At 46.3% G+C, this 19918-nt stretch overlaps 1 protein-coding gene across 3 annotated transcripts; it reads right to left on the minus strand.

The window, feature by feature from the left end:
* Nucleotides 1–577: 577 nt before the first annotated feature.
* Nucleotides 578–19681, minus strand: adat1 (adenosine deaminase tRNA specific 1). 3 transcript variants are annotated; one of them, XM_088938712.1, is made up of 10 exons: nucleotides 19505–19681; nucleotides 18310–18483; nucleotides 17167–17235; nucleotides 15763–15817; nucleotides 15189–15319; nucleotides 14104–14794; nucleotides 12317–12462; nucleotides 11840–11939; nucleotides 10915–11001; nucleotides 578–2742 (listed from the first exon to the last, which is right to left on the minus strand). In XM_088938712.1, exons 2-10 carry the CDS (start codon nucleotides 18473–18475, stop codon nucleotides 2610–2612), a joined length of 1578 nt encoding a protein of 525 aa, XP_088794838.1. In that variant the 5' UTR covers nucleotides 18476–18483; nucleotides 19505–19681; the 3' UTR covers nucleotides 578–2609. The 3 variants fall into 3 exon arrangements, with proteins under 3 accessions (XP_088794838.1, XP_088794839.1, XP_088794840.1); XM_088938713.1 differs by lacking the exon at nucleotides 19505–19681 and adding an exon at nucleotides 19351–19390; XM_088938714.1 differs by lacking the exon at nucleotides 17167–17235.
* Nucleotides 19682–19918: the final 237 nt, after the last annotated feature.

Raw genomic sequence — 19918 nt, forward strand, 5'->3', positions numbered from 1 at the left:
TTAGCCCGATGGCCCATCGGGTAGTTAGGGGTCAACGGATCCCATACAACTCATCCAGCCATTTTTTTGGAAGACACTAGGATATTAGCTTCAACAACATAGCCGAGCAGTGTGCTGCATAGTTCCACAACCCTTTGGATAAAGAAGTACCTCCTCTTCTTGGTTTTACACTCGTGTCTCAATCAATCACTCAAAGTTTATCAAATGCACAATCAAATGCATCAGTAGTTGCTGGCAATGAAATGTCTTTTCTAGGAGCTCATGGGTGGGGGGATAAAAATCACAAAATTAAGGTTACATTAGATGATAATGCAATAGAAATTGAATAAAATAAACAATAGAGCTGCGATGTGTCCAGGGTGTATGCAATATATCATGTCCAAGTAGTGCAGTATGCCGAATACAATGAAAATTATATGTCCATGTAGCCATTACATTGCTGAAGGAGCTGCAGGTTGGCGATTTAGCAGTCTTATTGCCTGGTGGTAGAAGCTGTTCTGTAATCTATCTCACTGTCCATTCTGAAGAAGGCCACTGCGTTATTGAGGATTATTAACACAGTAAACCCTTGCTTTAATGGACTGGATTTAATGGACAAAAAAAACTATTAAAAGTGACAATATCAGACAACCCCCCCCTACAAGACAGGATAATGTCCATTAAAGTATCAATTATTTTTCTTCCTAGTCAAGCACAACCTTTTAAAGGACTTTAACGTTCAGTAGCAGTGAACAATTTTGACTTTATAAGATATGGAGTACATACTACAGGATATTAGTTTATTCTGGCAATATCTTCAACAAAACACTTTTCCCCCTCTCTATTGTGTTGCTTTGATTCTAGGGCTGAGAGCGAGTGGAAGAGAGATTGTGAATAGAGTGTCCTTTGTCTGTTGGAATGATAACTCCTGTCAACATTCCAGCTTCAATAACAGCCCTCCGCACACTGTCTCCATTTCCTCCATTCCACGGGCACTCGGGATACAGTTACTGGAGAGTTCCCTTCTTCTGCATGCTGTAATTGGGCTAGGGAGGTCTGAAGAAGCCGTTATTTGGTTTCACTGAAACCATGAAAGGTAATGTCTTTTAGAGACACTTTCAGTTTCCCTACTTTTCATCTGTCAGAGGGATCCCATTTTTCTGACATGTGGACAGCCATTAGAAGATAAGAATAGTGGCAAATGAAAGGAGGTCATTCTGCCCATCTAGCCCTCTTGCTTATTAATCCCAGCATCTCCTCCAGATGTGAGGTTAGTAAACGTACTGGCTTCATCAGCGTGGCCTTATTCCCACAACACTTTGGGTACAGAATCGCCACCTGTTCCCAGTTGTAAACGTACTTCCATGTGGTTTCCACTCCTGCCCTCTGGAGTTTCACTGTTCTTCTTTAAAGAATTTTGCTGATTTGACTTTGTCCACCTTGAGGATTCAGGAAGATTTCGATGTATCAAAAAACGTCCTAAAGCCAGAAAAAAAACTTCACTGTTAAGCAGAGTTACATCAGACTGGAGTCAGGTCAGTTGTAAGACCACAACGTCTCCTATTCTATGTCAGTGGTCTAGACGTCGACCACAGTACAGTCAGTAAACTTGTTTACAGCCGAGTGTAAACAGGAGCATGAGTTAGTGTCACATGGGACGCTCCACTGCAAGGAATCTTTAAATGTTTATCTATGATAATCCAACCAGTAAGCAGAAGAGAAACATTTTTTTCTCTCTCAAAGTTTTGGAAAACGATCTGGGAATGATTTAAATCAAGGTTGAAAAAATCCTGACTTGCGTGTCACGTTGGTCCGTACATCCACGGCCAGGTAGCTGCGGATCCTGGCGAGTGCTGCGACAGGCCGGATCCGGTCTGTCCTGAAAGAGGGAACGCGAGGCAGGGCGAAGCCATCTCTCCCCCCCCCCAGGCCATCACGCAAACAGTTTCTGAGCCTGAATGTGTTTAGGCAGGAAGAGCACTTGGAAATCACAGACTGGGCTCTGGGCTAATGCACAGCCCTGATGGATTCAAAAATTCCCGGGCAGACAGGAAGGGAAAGAAAAAAGTAAGAATGAAAAAGTTCCATTTTATTCTGTAAAATTAAAAAAAAGAAAATCCACAATACTGTATGACTAAGAACAATAGTTTTGCACACAGTATTCATTTATGTACATATAAGAAACTAGGACGTTACACTTCAGGTGCTTAACTGGATACACAGACTGACTGTGGAGAACACTTGCTTCTAGGCTGCAGGGTGCATGATGGTAGATCTGTTATCTTCCCTACTGTTGCAACTACAGAGCCAAAAGTTCTGCATTTTTGAAAGATGAGCACTAAACCTAAAACAATCTTGAAAACCAATTCCTCTCATTCATTTGCTAATGCCTTCGCTGCTGTTGGCACAAGGTTTGACATAAACACATGTGTGGGTCTGTACTGGGAGCTGGTAGCGAGAGGGACTGGGGAGAATAGAAGCACTTGGCTCTGGGACAGCCGAGTGAGCAGATCCCTGCGTCGTTCCCAGCTCTATCCTCCGGATCCGACTGCTTCCCTCCGGTATTCTCTCTGGTATGCCACAGCTGTGGCTGTGTGGCGCTTTCCCGGGATTCGGATTCGGAAGGTCGCTCACTCAAACTGCAGTAGCTCCCGGGGACTGCGAATCCAGTCTGGAAAGGCCTGTGCACGGAGATCATCCCAGGCTTGCTGGTACTCACAGGCAGCCTGCTTATAGTCCCAGTAAGTCTTCAGCTCCTTGCCCCTGGAAAACATCAAAGCAGACAATGGTATAGGAAAGAGCACATTGGAGCCCGAGGATTACAAAAGAGGGATTAAAAGTGGCGCTGACATTGTGCAAACAGCTTCCCGATCCTTCTGTCGTCCCAGAGAGTGCCTGTCTGCCCCATTCCTGCCTGCGTCTCTCCTCTCCCCCTGTACTCCAGCTCGCCCTGAATCCTGGATCTCCTGCTTCTCACCCCGGATAATAACATGTGACACGTTCCTTACACGTACACGCACTATCATCGTTTAAATTTAATATGATTTGCTACTGTATTTTAAGATATTCTTTCTCAGAAAACTGAAAATGGTTTATGTACACTTCCTAAAATATGGTCGTAAAATGGTTTTGTAAACTGCATTATTTTTGCATACAGCTCTGAAGGGATCCGCTATTTTAAGGTTTTTCAGTTACTGAATTTGAATATTTGCAATCTGTGCCTCTGTAGGATAGCTTGCATTACTGCAGACTGAAGGTGTCCCATCCCCCCCCCCCTCATCTGATTCATCTGGTGAATCGACAGAATCTGTGAAGGATGTTCACTTTTATTCTTGGGCTGTACTGAGAAATGTTTTGTTCTTCATTTTCTTCTTTCCCAAGAAAATTTCCTCCCTCTGTCCTCCGGAGGTTTTAATTTCCGCTTTGCAGAAGGAAGACTTGGAGACGCCTCAGGGCGCGGCACACGGCACCAGGAGAAACGGGGACACCGCAAAACTGGAGGATTTTGTAAATAAAAGACATCTGTGACATTTCTCCCGTGTCTGCTGCAGGCCTTGGTATTCATGTTTTGAGCCAGCCCTAATGCTCCAGACCCTTCTAAGGCCCTCTCATCGCTCTGGGGCTTTGCTATCATTCTCAGGGCTCCAGTACCAAAAGCTCTTCATGAGAGTTATCTGAGGAAGCCAACAATCTTAAGAAGCATCTGTATGGAAACCAGCCCGGGCCTCACTAGTTACCGGGTATGTAAAATGCTAGGTAAAGCGTCTAATTGTAATTAAGCTCAACTCAACTTCTTTCACTTTGCAGCTTGAATTAACACAGTTGCCAAAAACTACGGCCATTTTCTGTACAGACACGAAGGAGCAGTGCACTGTGCCATACTGTTTCATCACCCACACTACCAGTCTACCTGAACACCACCTCACATGGGGACCCACAATTCCAAGCATCATTTTTTGACTGAAACAGCACTTAACTATTCACTGTAAAATCCATTTCACATTAGATTGGGACCACAACAATGAATAATGAGGAATGGGGCAACCTGCTGTATAGCAGTAATCGGAATCTGACTGGTCCAGTCCTGATCTTCAGAACAGCACCAGCACATGCCAAGAGTGAGCAACTTCTCGAGATACACAGGTACACATGCATGGTACGTCTAAACCCTGAGGAGGGCTGAGGAAACTCCACACAAACTAAAAAAAGTAAATTTTGCAGAGGTGTTAAATCAAATGAAGAAACGCTGGGGGTAACTTTCAGAATCACAGCTGTCCCGGTTCTCTGCGCATGCCTGTCGGTATGACTGTGGGATAATGGATTAAAATCTGCCGAGACCCTTCAGGTCTGTATTAGGTCCACAACCAAAGACTGGCCTGCGTTCCTAATACATGTTGTCAGATCAGGGACTGTTCCATATGGTGGCTCTGCCCTTCCTACCGAGGTTCAGCAGGAAAAGTCAAATCCTCAATAAGAACATGGAGGGGCCTTTTTGTCCACAGAATTTAGAAACAGGAGCACATCTGTGTCCAATGAAGTTTTGGAAGCAGGGGGGGTGGAACAGCAGACAGGTCTCGCTGCCTGTCTCACTTCCTGTTCAGTAGAAAATGCAGGAAGATCCTCTTCCTTTGCTGTCCTGTATCTCCTACTCCAATCCATGAGAACAGGGGAGGGGTGTGACGCCGGTGCAGGGGTTAGGCTCAGTAGACTGATTGGCACACTCTGTATCTTGTCTGCTTGGTCCAATGAACGCAGGCAGGGGGCAGCAGAGCTGGGGTACGACATGAGATGGCTGGGAGGCTGGGACGTCAAATTCCTTCCAGTTTGTTATAAAGGACACATTTCTCTGACAGACTGTAAACTGGGCTTTCTCAGTCCTGGCGGTGTTTGTTCTAGCCAAGCTCTCAATTACACAGCCAAGCCCTTCGATTAACTAATAAGAGCACTGATTTCAACTGGCTGCCTGTCTTCGGGTCTTATACATGTTGGAGGCTGCCTATTAAATCAAGTCTTAAACTTTTAAGTAGAAAAACAAACAAACTTGAAAACAGTAAAAACACCTTTGAGCTTCTGTATTTTAAAATATATGCAACTTTTTTTAGTGCACTTCCCACTGTACTGACTGTATTGTATTGTTGTATTATTGCATTATTTCGTTACACTGTTCTGTGTTGACTGTGCGAAGCTGCTGCTGCACTGCAATTTCCCTCACGGGATCAATAAAGTATCTATCTTTTCCCTGCCAGTCGCTGATTACGAAGGAGAAGAGACGGTTGATTCTTTCTTCCTCTGAAACAGCTCAGCTCCAGAGAGGAGTGACTAGGCCTCTTGTGCACCTGCCAGAAGGTGATAGGCTCAAGCTCACAATGTGCACAACAGTGTTTCTTTCTTGAGCAAGGTACAGTGTAAAAGAGTGCCATCATTTCTGGAAGCAAACCTAGACCAGATAGGTACTGGTTGTGTGGGGTGAGTGGGTTGCATCATTAGTGCTGTAGGAGCTACAGAAACTGATGTTAAGATCGATAAAGTCCAGCCTGTGGACCACTTGGCAATATGAATTACTTTAATACTAATATTAGCATGTGCTTTTTCCATTGAAACCAGAAATGGTTACTTGGTATTTCTTTATGAAATTGCAGTCTGGGACTCGACATTCTGCAAAAGTGATTTTAAAGTGGTTTTGCATTTAAAAACAAACCATGAAAACAAACCATGTCAAAGCTGTATATAATGGTATTTACAGTAATATTTTGTAAACTGGCATGAGACATATAATATATAGATCCAATCTTAACAAAATTTCCCATTACATTACATCATCGTCATTCACAATAATAAAGCTTAAAGGGAACTATGGGATTTCAAACACACAGATGAGAGTGCCTGTCACTGGCTAATCAATGTTATCTTATTGCTGTCAAAGGACACTCCCTTCCAGTTTCCCAGAGAAGAATAGGCTTATTTTACAAGCTTGAAATCAGCTTGTTTCTCTTATGCCTATATGAGCCTGAGTCCGCAGCCCAAGGTTTCCTTGGAAACCAGCTGTATTTGCAAGAGGAGTCAAACACCTCCCAGGGCTGTGCGGACTCGTTCAGGACGATTCTCCTAACCACCAGTCTCCAATTAATCAAATCCTGCTAATTAAATCAAATGCCAATATATAAATCCTGAACTGTCACTGATCAGGTGCTCTGTCATTGAGATACCTTCCTACCTGTGTCGTACTCTCAGACTAACTAACCCGCGTCTCGGGAGGAGGCTCGGCCTGGGTCCTGCCAGGAAGATTCTCTGTGTGCCTTGAGCCTGTTTTTGCCTCTCCACACTCTGTCCAGCCAAGCACTGGACCAGTAGCACAATCCAAACCCCCCTGCCTGGATCAGCTCACCTACTATCACAGACCAGTCCCGTCTGTCCTCCCTCTCTGTCCGGCCTCGACAATCTCCATCGGCAAGACAGGCTTTCTGAATCTGCTTGCTGCGTCATAACGCGACTGCTTTGAAAACTGAAAACTGCACAAAAAGTCCTGCCTCTTTGTTTCAAATCTATGCAGGACTGCCACGTGGAAAATGCAAAGAACTGCAGCAGTCAGTGACAGACTGCAAGATTAATGCAAGAATGGGTTAGTGCACCTATTGCACCTAAAGTACCAAGGTATAAAGGTATAAAGTACCAAGGTATAAAACACTCCAAATTCTGAACAAGAAACAAAATTGGTAGAAATAATTCAGCCATAAAACTGCATGTGAGGGTTGATATTATTCCTCCATTTTCTAAGTGTTTCATCAAATACAGGGTTGTGGGGGAGCAGGAGCCTATCCTGGGAAGCAACAGGCGGGAGGTGGGGTACATCGTGGGGCCCATCGCAGGACGAACAGACACGAACACACACCCACTCACACCTAGGGCCAGTTTTCCTAAAAGTCAATTAACCTACCAGTATGTTTTTGGAGTGTGGGAGGAAACCAGAGCACCCAGAGGAAACACACAAGAACATGCAGAGATCACACGAACCAAACACAGACAGCACCCCGGGCCCCGAACCCCGGGCCCCAGCACTGCGAGGCAGTGAGGCTAACCCCTGTGCCACCATGCCACCCAGGTTCCTACTATGTACCTCCCTATTTTAAGCCAGACTGCCAGTCTAGGCTGAATGTGTTTAAATGGAGAGATATTCAGAAATCATTTTAAAAAGCATGAAGCCACCACTGCTGATAAGGGAGACACCCATTCCAGTGAGGGGCTGATTAAAAAGGAGAAAGACCTCACACAGAAGTCTGCATCTCCAAGATGCTTTAATAGGCCGTAATTAATATTTATTTATATATATATTTATGCTCCACTCCCCGGCCAAAGGTATTAAGAAAACGATGTAGATTGTCTTTAAACCTCTGGACATAGACCTAGAGCTGGTTGCTCATGTGTGGCTGTCTGAGGGTCTCTCACTGAGCCTGGCAGATATTATCAGAGCGTTCAAGGCAGCGCCACATGACTAGTACTATCAAAACAGACCTCTCCATTTTTCTCCTGTGGAGATCCCCGCCAAAACCGTGCCAGTATTGAATTCCATGTGGGATAAGGACAAGGATAAGGACTGCACCACAATCTATTAAGTCAGGTGTCTGGTTACAAGGTAAAGGCTCTCTGATCCAACAGCTTGGCTGCCTTATTATTTGAGTAAACTAGAGTGCTGCTGTAATAGAGAGATCTGAAGCCGTTTGTGTTTCTTTCAATATATGACACGCGTAATCATGAAAGGTGACAGCATGCTTGTTGATCTGAGGAGGACAGAATTAATTTTTCAGACTAGGGCCATGCATTTTATAATAATAATAATAATAATAATAATAATAATAATAATGGTGCTGATCTACCTGTAATGGGTATTTTTGAAACATGGAAGGCATTTCTTTCTAAGCTTGCAATTTTCTCTGGGGACACTGACACCTCAACTTTCCAACATCTTAGAGAACTTTCGAGACACTACACAATCCATGTTGCAGAGTTTGGACTGGACATTCCAGAAGGATGGGTGCCGAGGATCAGACTTTTGGATTCAAAGAAACACACTTGAGGCTACTGAAATCAATCATGGTGCCTCTGCCACGACCTGCTGGAAGTCCCTGCCACTGAATTTTGTCTGTTTGAAGTGTGAAAGCGACATTTTCTACTGTCTAAGGTTGCTGACTCCTGGTTTAGAATAAGGAGGGAACCAAATATTGGGCAACACAACTGGAGAACCGTGTAACCTGCCCTGTCGGGAGAGGAAAAGGCAAAGGGTCGCTCACATTCATTTATATATGATCAAGTTATATAAAGCAGCCAAATCCCGCGCTCAAACCTCCATCTCTGGCCTCCCTCCAGGTGAGTCAGGCACATTGAACACGGTCCTAGTTAGAGGCTTTTTTCCCTCCCACTGGACTTTTAATTGCATAAATGGTCATTTTTCTTTTTGTGCACTGATGGTCAAAATTTAGACTAATTGGTTGTTAAAGATCGGGTTGTTAAAGGGCAGGGGTGTCTTTGGGTTTGGCCTCCTTCAATTCATTAAGGGAAGCAATTTTCTGACTCCTGCACCTGATTTGCTGTGTCGTGGGGCTGCTGATTCCAGAACTGGGCCTGGATTTACTCAGGTGAGTGCGGCACTTAGGAACCAAGATAATAACTTGAGGAAGGAAGATTTTCGTTCCACAATTTACCGATGTGAGCAAAGAAAGATATTTGTGTTTCAGGCTGGTGACAGATTAACAGAGAGGTTACAGATTATTGCAGAACTCTTTCCAAACAAGGGTGGGAGACTGCAGGGTGATGGAAAGTGGCCATCTGCTTCTAAACTGCTTCCTGGCAAACAGTTTGGCCTTGAGTCAATCTCAGGCAACATCTGTGTGGCACCGAACATGACCAACACAACACACAGAAGTGTCCCTGAAGTTTATAGCACCGATCTCTCCTCTGACACCTGGACAAGAATAACTGCTGCTGCTTTCAAATAGGCTTAACCATTAATCCATTCATCTTCTGACCCTCCATGTGGAGTCTTACAGAAGAGTTTACATGCAGTGGAGGAACTTTGCATGTTCAAGCAGCCTTCTTGACCACTGCCTAAGTACCTGAATGAGAGCATATTTGTTCAATGCAGTACAATCTCTGTAAAGAACTCCTAGTTGCTCCGCAACCCAACAACACAGGGGTGGCGCAGTGGTTAGCACTGCTGCCTCACATCACTGGGGTTTAGTTCTGGGCTTGTGGTGCTGTCTGTGTGGAGTTGATATGGTCTCCCAGTGTTTGCGTGGGTTTCCCCTGGGTGCTCTGGTTTCCTCCCACAGTCCAAGGACATACTGCCTTCTGAGAAAATGGGCCCTGCTGTGAGTGTGTGCGTGCTTGTGTCTATCTGCCCTGCGATGGACTGGTGTCCCACCCAGGGTGTACCCTGCCTTGCACCCACCCTTTCCAGGACTGGCTCTGGCTCCCCAGCGGCACTGAATCGGAAAAAACGGACAGGAAACGGGTGGTGGATGACCACAACAACAGAGGTTATGATTTGGAGGAGGTCTTATTCTGAAGATCGCAAATGAGCTTCCAAGACACAAAAAAAATCACACTTCCACTTCGCGTCTGCTTTTCGGGAAGGACGGGAGACCGGCTCAACCACTCCAGACTGGACAACTGGCGGGTGGCTCTTCCCCTCACCTCCCACGAGGCCAGCTGGCAGCAGCGCTCCGTCCCCCTGAGACCCTGAGCTGCACACTCCTCTCCTGCACCACAGCCCAGCAGGCCATGGCCTGCCCCAGGCACAAAGGGCCTTTGAGCCACACAGGGCTCCTTGTGTTACAGATCTGTGAAACACAGCACAACAGGGCGTTTGTTCCACAAACAGAGGCAACAATTTTAAGTTACCTTCAGACCTGTATTTGGTTTCTTTATGGGGGGGGGGCGGTGAAGGAGTGTGTCTTTTAGGACTGAGTGATCAAGGCAGGGGGGCCCCAGCAGCAAGGAAAACAACCACGAGGTGACAGGCCAACCGCTCCACCTGCTCAGAGAGTTCAGCACCAGGGGTACCCTCACAGCGATGCCAACGGACATGTTTTACTTAAATAGGAGAAGTCAGGTTTATTACATTACCGAGTTGAAATGTTGTGGAATTTCCTGGTTTTCCCATTTTTCCACATGTTTTGCATAAGCATCTGTGTCTGGCCCTGTCTGAGGGCACACACTCAAGCTCCCAGGTGCTGCTCTGTTTGGCATTTTGCTGCAGCTCCATGAACGCTGTGTCAGGACTGGTCAGTCAGCTCAGCCACACAGTGCTCCGGATTGTGCACGCCGGATCCTGGAAAGACAAGGTCTCACTGGCCCAAACCAAGAACTGCTTCTTCTGGCCAGATGGGCATCTAGGATTTTGAGGTAAGCAACTACAGAAAAAGAAGCTTTCCAAGCAGCAGAGCATGTTACTTTTGCAGCGTCACGCTGGTTTGAAACACACCCACAGCTCTGTTCTAATTTACCATGGACCAAGTTACCATTTACACACTGAAAAACACCTCTGCATCTCCACCTGTCCTGCAGGACATTCCTCCATCACCTGCTGTTTTTTTTTCCACCTCAGAGTGGAAATAGTTACAAACAGGAAAGGCTGAAACGTTACCAGTGAAGTTCTGGCAAGGGACAGAGCACACGCTGCCTAAATATTAGAAAGGAAATAAAGCAATGTGCACAGGATCTGTACTGGGTGCTGCAGCAGGCTAGTGGGTGGGCAGTGTGCAGTCGAAGGTGATTCATTGTCCACATTCCCACCTGTCTGTCTCTGGGTGCAGAGCCCGTTTTTAGTGAAATACTAAAACATGCCTGTCAATCAGCTGCTAGCGGGGAGTGTTAAAAAGGGCCTGATCTTAGGAAGAAGAGACCTGTTTCCGGTAGTGAAAATTACAGGGGCGCACTCACCTTAATGAGTCTGGGAGTTGGCTCTCTGGGGTGGCTGAGACAAGAGACTTGAAGGCACGGAAGAGCTCAGCCTTGCATATTAATGACCTGCGGGTCATAAGGGGAGATGGAAGGTTAAAGGTCACATCCATGGCCACAGTTGACAGGGCTCACACAGAGACCCTTTCTTGTTAGATATGAGCAGCCCTGACACAGAGCACAGAGCACAGAGCAGAAAGCAGAGCAAACACAAACCCAGCAGTATCTGGTACACCAGTTTCAGGAATACTGACATCAACAGTCATGGATGTGGATGTCAGCAACACTGGGAAAACTGAACAAAGAGTCAGTAGTCAGTAGTAGTAGCCTGGAATGTAACCAGTGCTGTTCAGGATTATGGCCCTATCAATTTGAGGCATTTACTTAATATTAGCCGTACCCTGAAACCAGCCCATGATACTAACTGCAGGACAAAACCAACCTGCCAAAAGTTGGATAATAAGGCCACTGCTATTTTCCAAAGGGTGTACTGAATTTTAGAGCCTTAAATATTTGCTTCTGCCCAAAGTTAATATTTTTTTTTCTTTATAAGTAAAACAAACTGCATATCTGCCTCCTGGCAGAAATGGGGCAGTTAAAAATATTTATTTTTGGTTTTATAGCACCAGAGGTTATTCAAGACAAAATGCGTTAGCTTGAGAGGCCCCCTGGGTGTTCTGCATGGTGTCTGAGGAGACACATTCTTTTCTCCTTCCTGTTCTGCCTACTGGTATTAAATATGCATTGGAAGGATATTCCATTAGCTCAAGGAAAATTGATTTAATTCCATTAGCCCCATCAGTAAAAAAGGCATGATATTTGCAGCTATAAATATCAGTCAGTGGGAGAGGCCGTTCCCCTGCTCCTCGCAGTGCAGTGGGCAACAGTGTGCGTACGGGCAGTTTACCTGGCTTGTGCACTGCCCAGGGCCTTCCTGGTAACACCCTGCTTATAGCCGTTTGCAGTGACATCTAGTGGATGATCCGAGACATTGCACCAACTGATAGCTGAAACCAAAGGGAAAACAGCACCTTTGTATTCAATGTTTTCTTTGGTCTTCCTAATTCTAGTAATTGTAACAAAAGTTTTACACATAATATTGGCTGTATTACAGTGCTGAATAAAGAAATGACCTACACAAATTCAGACTTTCTTGGTTTACATGGCATGATGTCAAAATACTCCGAAGACAGAGCTTTACGTACATGCAGACAGGAAAAAAGTCCCTCAGTTGTTTGCTCCAGATTATTGCTCCTTTTTATAAACTAGGAGCAAATGCTAACCATTTATAATCAACTACCTATGTTGTCATTATATTTTTTAGAAATAGGAATAAAAGCCCCAGAAATGAGTAAAAAGAAACAGACAACAACAGGAGGAATACCTGCTCCACAGGCGGACACCCTTCCTTTGCGAGGGTCATGGCTTCTCTCCAGCTGATTGCGGCTGTGAGGGAGCTCTAGGCTGGCCTGCTGCAGCTCTGGAGCCTGCACTGAGAAGCCAGCAGGCAGGAGAGCTACATGAGCACACCTGCACAGAGAGAGACTGGGGTCAGGACAGAGAGAGAGACTGGGGACAGCACAGAGAGAGACTGGGGTCAGGACAGAGAGAGAGACTGGGGACAGGACAGAGAGAGAGACTTGGGTCAGGACAGAGAGAGAGACTTGGGTCAGGACAGGACAGAGAGAGACTGGGGTCAGGACAGAGAGAGATACTGGGGACAGCACAGAGAGAGACTGGGGTCAGGACAGAGGGAGAGACTGGGGACAGCACAGAGAGAGACTGGGGTCAGGACAGAGGGAGAGACTGGGGACAGCACAGAGAGAGACTGGGGTCAGGACAGAGGGAGAGACTGGGGACAGGACAGGACAGAGAGAGATTGGGGTCAGGACACAGAGAGAAACTGGGGACAGCACAGAGAGAGACTGGGGTCAGGACAGAGAGAGAGACTGGGCACAGCACAGAGAGAGACTGGGGTCAGGACAGGACAGAGAGAGACTGGGGTCAGGATAGAGAGAGACTGGGGTCAGGACAGAGAGAGAGAGACTGGGGTCAGGACAGAGACTGGGGTCAGGACAGGACAGAGAGAGACTTGGGTCAGACCAGGGCAGAGAGAGAGAATGGGGTCAGGACAGTGTGTTGAGTCATGTATAGTCCTCTATACAATAAGACAGTGCTACACTGTGGGAGGGAGACAATTCAATTCAAGATGCTTCATTGGCATGACCGATGGGTACAATCAGTGTTGCCAAAGCAAATAAGAATAAATTTAACATGAAACAAAACAAAAAAAAATCTACAGACTTATTACAGACATTTACAATATTTGTAAATATATGTAAATATCATAAAATATTTACATAGACTGTAAACATATGGAGCATTACTGGGAGACAGACTCACGGTTCCTCAGGCTGTGACAGGAGATCACATACTGGGCTGCCAGTATTAGTGTGTTCTCATGAGGAGTTCCCTCCTCCCTCCCACCCGTTGTGATTGTGGCAGGCGTGGGAACTCAGGGATTAGATTTTTAAATTTAGGGAAGAATGTTTCTCTAATCCCAGAATATCTTTCACAGTGCAGTAGGAAGTGCATCTCTGTCTCGATTTCTCCCCGCTGGCAGTGGGAGCACAGCCTGTCCTCTCTGGGCAGCCAGGTCTGCCTGTGACACCCAGTTTCTATGGCCAGGCTGTGGTCACTGAGCCTGTACTTCCTCAGGATCTGTATTTTTTTGCTGTTTCTTATCTTGGTCAAATATTCGGCTAGTGTGTATTGTCTGTTTAGGGTTCTGTATTTCCAGTTTATGTTGTGTTTGTGTGTGCGTGTCCTATTGCTGTTTGATCTGTGCAGTGATGTAGTTGATTCTGAGTTGTGGTGCTGCACAGCTATGCCACAGCCCTGGCCAGACCAGCGTTCCCGAGCAGTCTGGAGCTGGGAGAAATCCGGCAGCTCCTGAGTCTCATCTGCACTCGGCTTATGAGCTAAACTACCAGCTCCCACAGCGACAGACACATATCCAGCACAATACTCTGTTTTTGTTGTTGATGTAAATGTCCGACACGAATTTGATATAGTTCCAGATAACAATAACAATTGCAAAGACAAACTAACTGTCAGAGCAGACATCACTGTCTGAGTAAGCAGTTAGCACGATTCAGAGAGTGGCGTTACCTGTCCACCAGCGCCCTCTTCATGGCGTCCTGGCTGTAGGGACACTTGCCAGTCACAATGGCACAGAAGTAGATAGGCGTCTGCAGGTAGTGGGACAGGAGGGCCCCTTGGCAGCCTAAAACGTTCCAACGTGCCAGCTTGTCACTGCAGGACAGGGAGAGGGTGCGATCGCCTCTGCCCGGCTTCACCCGCAGGACGCCCACGCAGTGGTAGGTGGCCCCTGGCTGCAGGGGGTCCTGCTCGCCCCCGGGGACACACTTGGCCCCGGTCCTGTGCACGTCTGTGCCCCTGCTAATGTGGCCACTCTCCTCCCGGCTGCCAGAGGGGGCTGATTTAAAACGCTTGACTGATGCAATATTTCCTTCTGCCTTGCGTTTCTGGCATGGTGTGCAAGTCCCCTGTGTGTCACTGCGACACTCCTGCTTCTCTGTGGTCAGGTGATCTGTGACGTCACTGTGACCTTCCTGCTTGTCTGTGATCAGGTGATCTGTGATGTCACTGTGAGCTTCCTGCTTGTCTGTGATCAGGTGATCTGTGACGTCACTGTGACCTTCCTGCTTCTCCACGATCAGGTGATCCCGAGAGTCACTGTGACCTGGAACCCAAGCCTTGCAGAGTGCTTCCTGTGTGCTGACCGGCTGGCAGGGCTGGTCCTGGCTCTCCCCCATAGCGATAATGGAGGCATCTCCACCTACAAAGACACATCAGTGAACCTGACAGTTTTGCAGCTATCATGCTGAATCAAAAAGTTTCTTGATCATTGGTGATTAAAAGGTTTTATAAAGTATTTCAATATTTACTGAAATGATTCCTGGTCTATGGGTGATTTTATTTGAGATTTTATTTCTGTACCGTCACCTGGTACCAAAGTCAAACAACCTCAGAAAACTCACAAACACTACGATCTGTTTCGGACTTCAATTAGCACCTAGATAGACATCTAATTGGAAGATTCACAACCCTTTTAAACTGACAAAAACACCTCTGAGCGTACAGCAACAGCCTGCTCACAGGACTGCTGGAATACATCAGCTGATCAGGATCAGGAAGCGCGCTGGAGGCACAGACAGCCTCCTGTCACTCACAGGGCGTGTGGCTGGTGAAGAACACAAAGGACACGCCAGGCTGAAGACTCCATCGGCCCCTGTCTTTCCCGGGGGCGAACACACTGCTGCCTGCCCCGCTCACTGCCAGCCTCAGCTGCTCCGTCAGGTACCTGTGGCACAGGGGCACAAAACGCACTGCCGTCTCCTGCAATTCGAGAGCCTCATCCTGCTATTGCTCGAAAGAAAGCAGATTCGACAATCAGGCTGGGCAGCTAGTTCCAGACATCCACCACCCTTTGTGTAAAAAAGAGCTTCCCAGTCTCATTTATAAATGCCCTTGTTATCCTATCATAAAGACTACAAGGACATATGAACATAAAAAGCACAAAAAAGTGCTCAAAACGCTAACCAGGATAGCTCAGGTCCCCGAGGAGCCCACTCAGAAAATGAGTACATACAATCACAGAGTGACGAATTTCTGACACAGAACTTGAACGTTACCCATGATGGAATGTGGAATCCTGTGTTGGAACATGCATTGTTGTCAAAAAGGAAGCGTTCCAGGTGCTGAAACTTGCTGATTGATTGATCAGGCATTTGCAGTCCGGCTTACCTGAGAAACCCACGCCTGGCTATGACTTCAGCATGGCTGTCATTCAGCACATCCCCTAGGCAGGACAGAGAAGAGAGCTCTGACAACCTGTACTTAAAGTAATATAGTGTGTGAGGTCACATTTAATCACCACCACTTTCCCAGCGCCTTCCTTAGGCTCTGCTAATTCAACCGTTAAACGGTGCAATTTGTTTAATGACACTGTTTTGTTTAAAGCTTTATAATCTTAAAAAAAGAATAACTGGGGTAGAAATGAGTAAACCTACACTAAGCGCTAAATTTTCAGCCTCTCCTCTTTCACTTGCATTTTTCCCCCAGATCTAGGACTTAGGTCAAACTGAAACTACAGAAGGTAAATGTGGTAATATGATAGAGGGGATGAAGCTTTCATTTAACCTGAGCCCAGTTATCAAGAATTTAAATAGTAGAGCTCAAGCAAAACTAGTGATTATTATGAGTCTTGGATGTACTGTGAGCTCTGTTGGTAAATCAATTGTTAACCTCTTAAAGAGTTATTTAAACTGGGGCAGGCAGAGAAGAGCTTTGTTCGCAGTTTTCTTCTGTAATAATGCAGGTGTCTGACATCAAGGGCAGAGCAGAGAACGGTCAAAAGGATGAAAGAAAACACTTGAATTACGGGTTTGATCAAGTTGAGCAGTGAAGTAACTGAAGTCTGCGCGGAAATGAAAGATTGCGGAGACGGGGAGACCCGAAACCGGACCGCAAGCCTTGGGTGGCAGCTCACGCGACGCTCATGGCGCTGAGAGAATACAGCAGTAGAGCTCTGCGGTGCCACAGCCAGCACACCCCAGCAGGGCCTGCACCAGGGCTTCTAGCCAGGCTTTTCCAGTGCTTTCACTTTGTAAAAAAACTATAACGACACTGGGAGTTTAGTCATCTCCTGAAAATTCCCTGCACAACCTCATCATCTTCTTTCGAAATTGACAGTCCTGTCTTCCAGGCTCAAGGCCTTGCTAATTTATAGGCTGACAGAACTGACCGCGCGTGGCACTTGGTGTTCAGTGAGTCTAAGCAAGTTCTTACTTTTACAATGAGCATCTTAAAATCCACAGATTGTACATTTGTCCCCTAATCTAAACACCTGGCATTAAATCAGACTAGGTCTTGCACAGATATTGGAGCTGAGTTTTTTATTGAATGGGCCTCACGTAAACTGGCTGGTCTTCATCAGGTGTATCGGTATTTATCTATTAAAAATGAGAATCAGAAGCTCTTGTGATATCCCAGTTATTCCTCTCTTGTGTCCTCTGCTGTAGACTGTCATCGAAGATGAGACACATGTTCCTAACAACACTGCTGCACCAGGCACGGGTGTCTTTGTGAGGGAGGAGAAGGCGGGGAATCTCGCTTTGAAAAGCCCAAGCCTTAATTCACAGGCCTTACCACTGCTGCTCATTCTGGATTGGCCGATGCATTTCGTTCCGGTGCCCAGAGCAACCACCTCCTTTAAAACTGTGAAGCCAACAGAAAACCGATCAGGGAAAAAAAAGGATGCACAGCTGATACATTGTGCTCCAACTCCTGTTACTTAAAATCAGGCAGCCAGGTATTTTCAAATGTAGCGTTATCCATTTATTCCCAAGTGTGTCTACAATTTAACATTCTGGAGTTTCCTCTTCACTGTTTCACAGGGCATCTTGCCAGAAGCCAGTTAACGTCTTTGGACTGGAGGAGGAAACTCCAGCACTCAGGGGAAACCCACATGAACACTGGAAGATCATACAGACTCCATGCAGACAGCAGCCCAGGTCTGGTACTGAAGCAGGCTCCAGGGCCATGAGGCAGCAATACTCACCACTGCGCCAAAGTGCAGCCTTCCAGTCACATTTACAAGGAAACAACCTCCTACATCAAGCAATTACAGTGCTACTACACAAACAATACACTGCACGTGCTGTAAAATGAAGGATGTTAGTCTCAGTAACATGACAAAGCAAAGGTATTCCTCACCACTCCAAACAATAGAAGACTGGCTTCTGTATTCTATTACATCACAAAAGAAATACTATTAAAACTGTCCACTGTATTCCAGTCTTTGTTTGGAGTTTCACTAGACTAATCATTAAAATACCACTATGTAAATCTCACTTAGGTGCCAGTGCTAAACTTAGACAGTCAATTACCACCTTGGTTTCCATATACTTGTAGCGGAACAATGCAAACTCATTTCTGATCTGGGGAGAGAAGCAAAACAATCACGTAGCCAGCTGGATTTTCTTCAGGGCTCACAGCTGCAGATTTATATATGAAGACACTGAATGCTATACATTGCAGCTTTTCTGTTTTGCACACATTTGTGCAGAGGGGCCTGTGAAGCTGAAGCATGCTGCTCTTCAGCTCCAGTGGTATAATACTGTCCTCATCCTACAGCATGACGAACCCTGCACGCCACCACCCCGCTTCTCTTGGGAAGGCTGGTATCAAGTTGCGATGGCCAGAGAATTTTACGGGCTTCTCTGCTGAAGGTTAAGGTCCTGCACGTCCAGGAAACAGGTAGCATCCTGTGGCCAGGAGAGCAAGACTCACCCGTGTGCTCCGCCCCTGCAGAGCCCTGACCAGCCGACGGGCTCCGCGAGATCTTCACGACGGCGGCCAGCAGTGTCCACTCTCTCCCCGCCTCCGGCATGCCCCGCCTGGGCAGGGAGCCCAGCCGCTCGTGGCACAGCCTGGCCACCTCGTCCGCGCTCCACATCGGCCCAGCTGCAACACACAGGCATCGACTCGCTGCTCAATACAGCCCCAGCTACTGTGCGTGCGCGCCACACAGCTTTCACATACAGGACTTGTACCCCTGTTATCTCCAGATTGAGCTCGCACAGCTGTTTCAGGAATACATATACATTACAAGTGCAAAGATAATTTTTATTTGGAAGATTACAAAACGCTAAAACAGAGCATGAGCAATAGGAACATACAGTAACTACCCTCCTCCACGTTTCCACCCAAAATACCCCTGGCTGACAATTCAGACTGGAGGTGTGGCAGCACTGCAGGCATAGTCTCTGAGCAAGACTTAAGAGATTCAGTTCCTTTAAGCCAAGTCAGACCTTCGTTTTGTTTTTTTGAATAAACCCTGTTGGCTTTCTTAAAGCCCACAGGCACAATGGCACTGAAAAAGGACAGCCGAGCAGACAGAAGGATGCTGTAAAATACTTTGTTGGCACTTCCTTGCACAAAAGGTTGTGGGAGTAGGGAACAGGCTACACAGCCAGGTGGTCAATTCATCATGTTTCTTCACAGGTCACGTTGGACCAGGGCCACAGGCCCACTGTATTGTGGGTAACAGGAAACAGACCAGCACACTGTAAGACACCACACGCCAAAGCATGACAAGCAGTGCCTTACAGTGCGCAGTATGAATACAGGAGTGAAATTGTATTATTTAACTTTAAATGTGAATTGTTTGCTGGAAATTCACGTTGTAACTGGGCACGATTTGGTTGGTGAGCATGGAGTTTTAGGGCATAAACTGGCTCTTCTACTCGGAAAGTCAGGCTGTCAACCTAATAAAAACAATTCAATCACGAATACACTTTCGCGCGTAGACAAACCACATAAGTTCCTGACCTCTTATCTGGAAGAAGCATTAAATGCACGATTTGTGGATTGGCAAGGTTTAAAGTTGGTTTTCAACGTGACTAGCCGAGTTCTAGAAATCGAGAAAACCGGGATTCACGCTAAATTACTTTGTAGCCAAAGACACGCATGAAGCTCTAAATACCTGCTCTGCTCAAATGCTCCCAGTCTCCTTACTCCTCCCTGTGCTTTTTAAATGGTCACTTTGTGAAAGCGATCTTCGAGATCGTCTCGGCATCTTAGCGCAGTGACACTTCCTGCAACTTCCTGTCGAGACCTTTTCAAACTAAAAGCCCCGAACCGCTGCATACAGACATCAGAGAAATTGCACATTAAATCTGTGGTATCCGAACTTTGAAATACACACATCACGTAATTAATAATCCTGCTTTTTACGTGTGCTTGCTTTAAAATTGCGTTCTTAATAGCGCTGCCCTTGGTGGTGCTGCTCTTTGCGGCGGAGAGCTAATGACGTACAATACCCATCGTGTGGGCGCCATCTACCGTACAAAACCACACACTGCAGCGAATGTAGTGATATATTTTTTCACAAAAAAGC

This window comes from Atractosteus spatula, chromosome 21 (genome assembly GCF_055471065.1).
Source record: "Atractosteus spatula isolate fAtrSpa1 chromosome 21, fAtrSpa1.hap1, whole genome shotgun sequence".
Lineage (NCBI taxonomy): Eukaryota > Metazoa > Chordata > Actinopteri > Semionotiformes > Lepisosteidae > Atractosteus > Atractosteus spatula.

Coding starts and splice junctions, on each gene's coding strand:
- adat1 (XM_088938712.1), bottom strand. CDS start 18,475: ATGTGGAGCGCGGACGAGGTGGCCAGGCTGTGCCACGAGCGGCTGGGC. Junction 17,236..18,309: donor TGCAGGGGCGGAGCACACGG/GTGAGTCTTGCT, acceptor TTGGCTTCACAG/TTTTAAAGGAGGTGGTTGCT. Junction 15,320..15,762: donor GCCAGGCGTGGGTTTCTCAG/GTAAGCCGGACT, acceptor CCTGTGCCACAG/GTACCTGACGGAGCAGCTGA.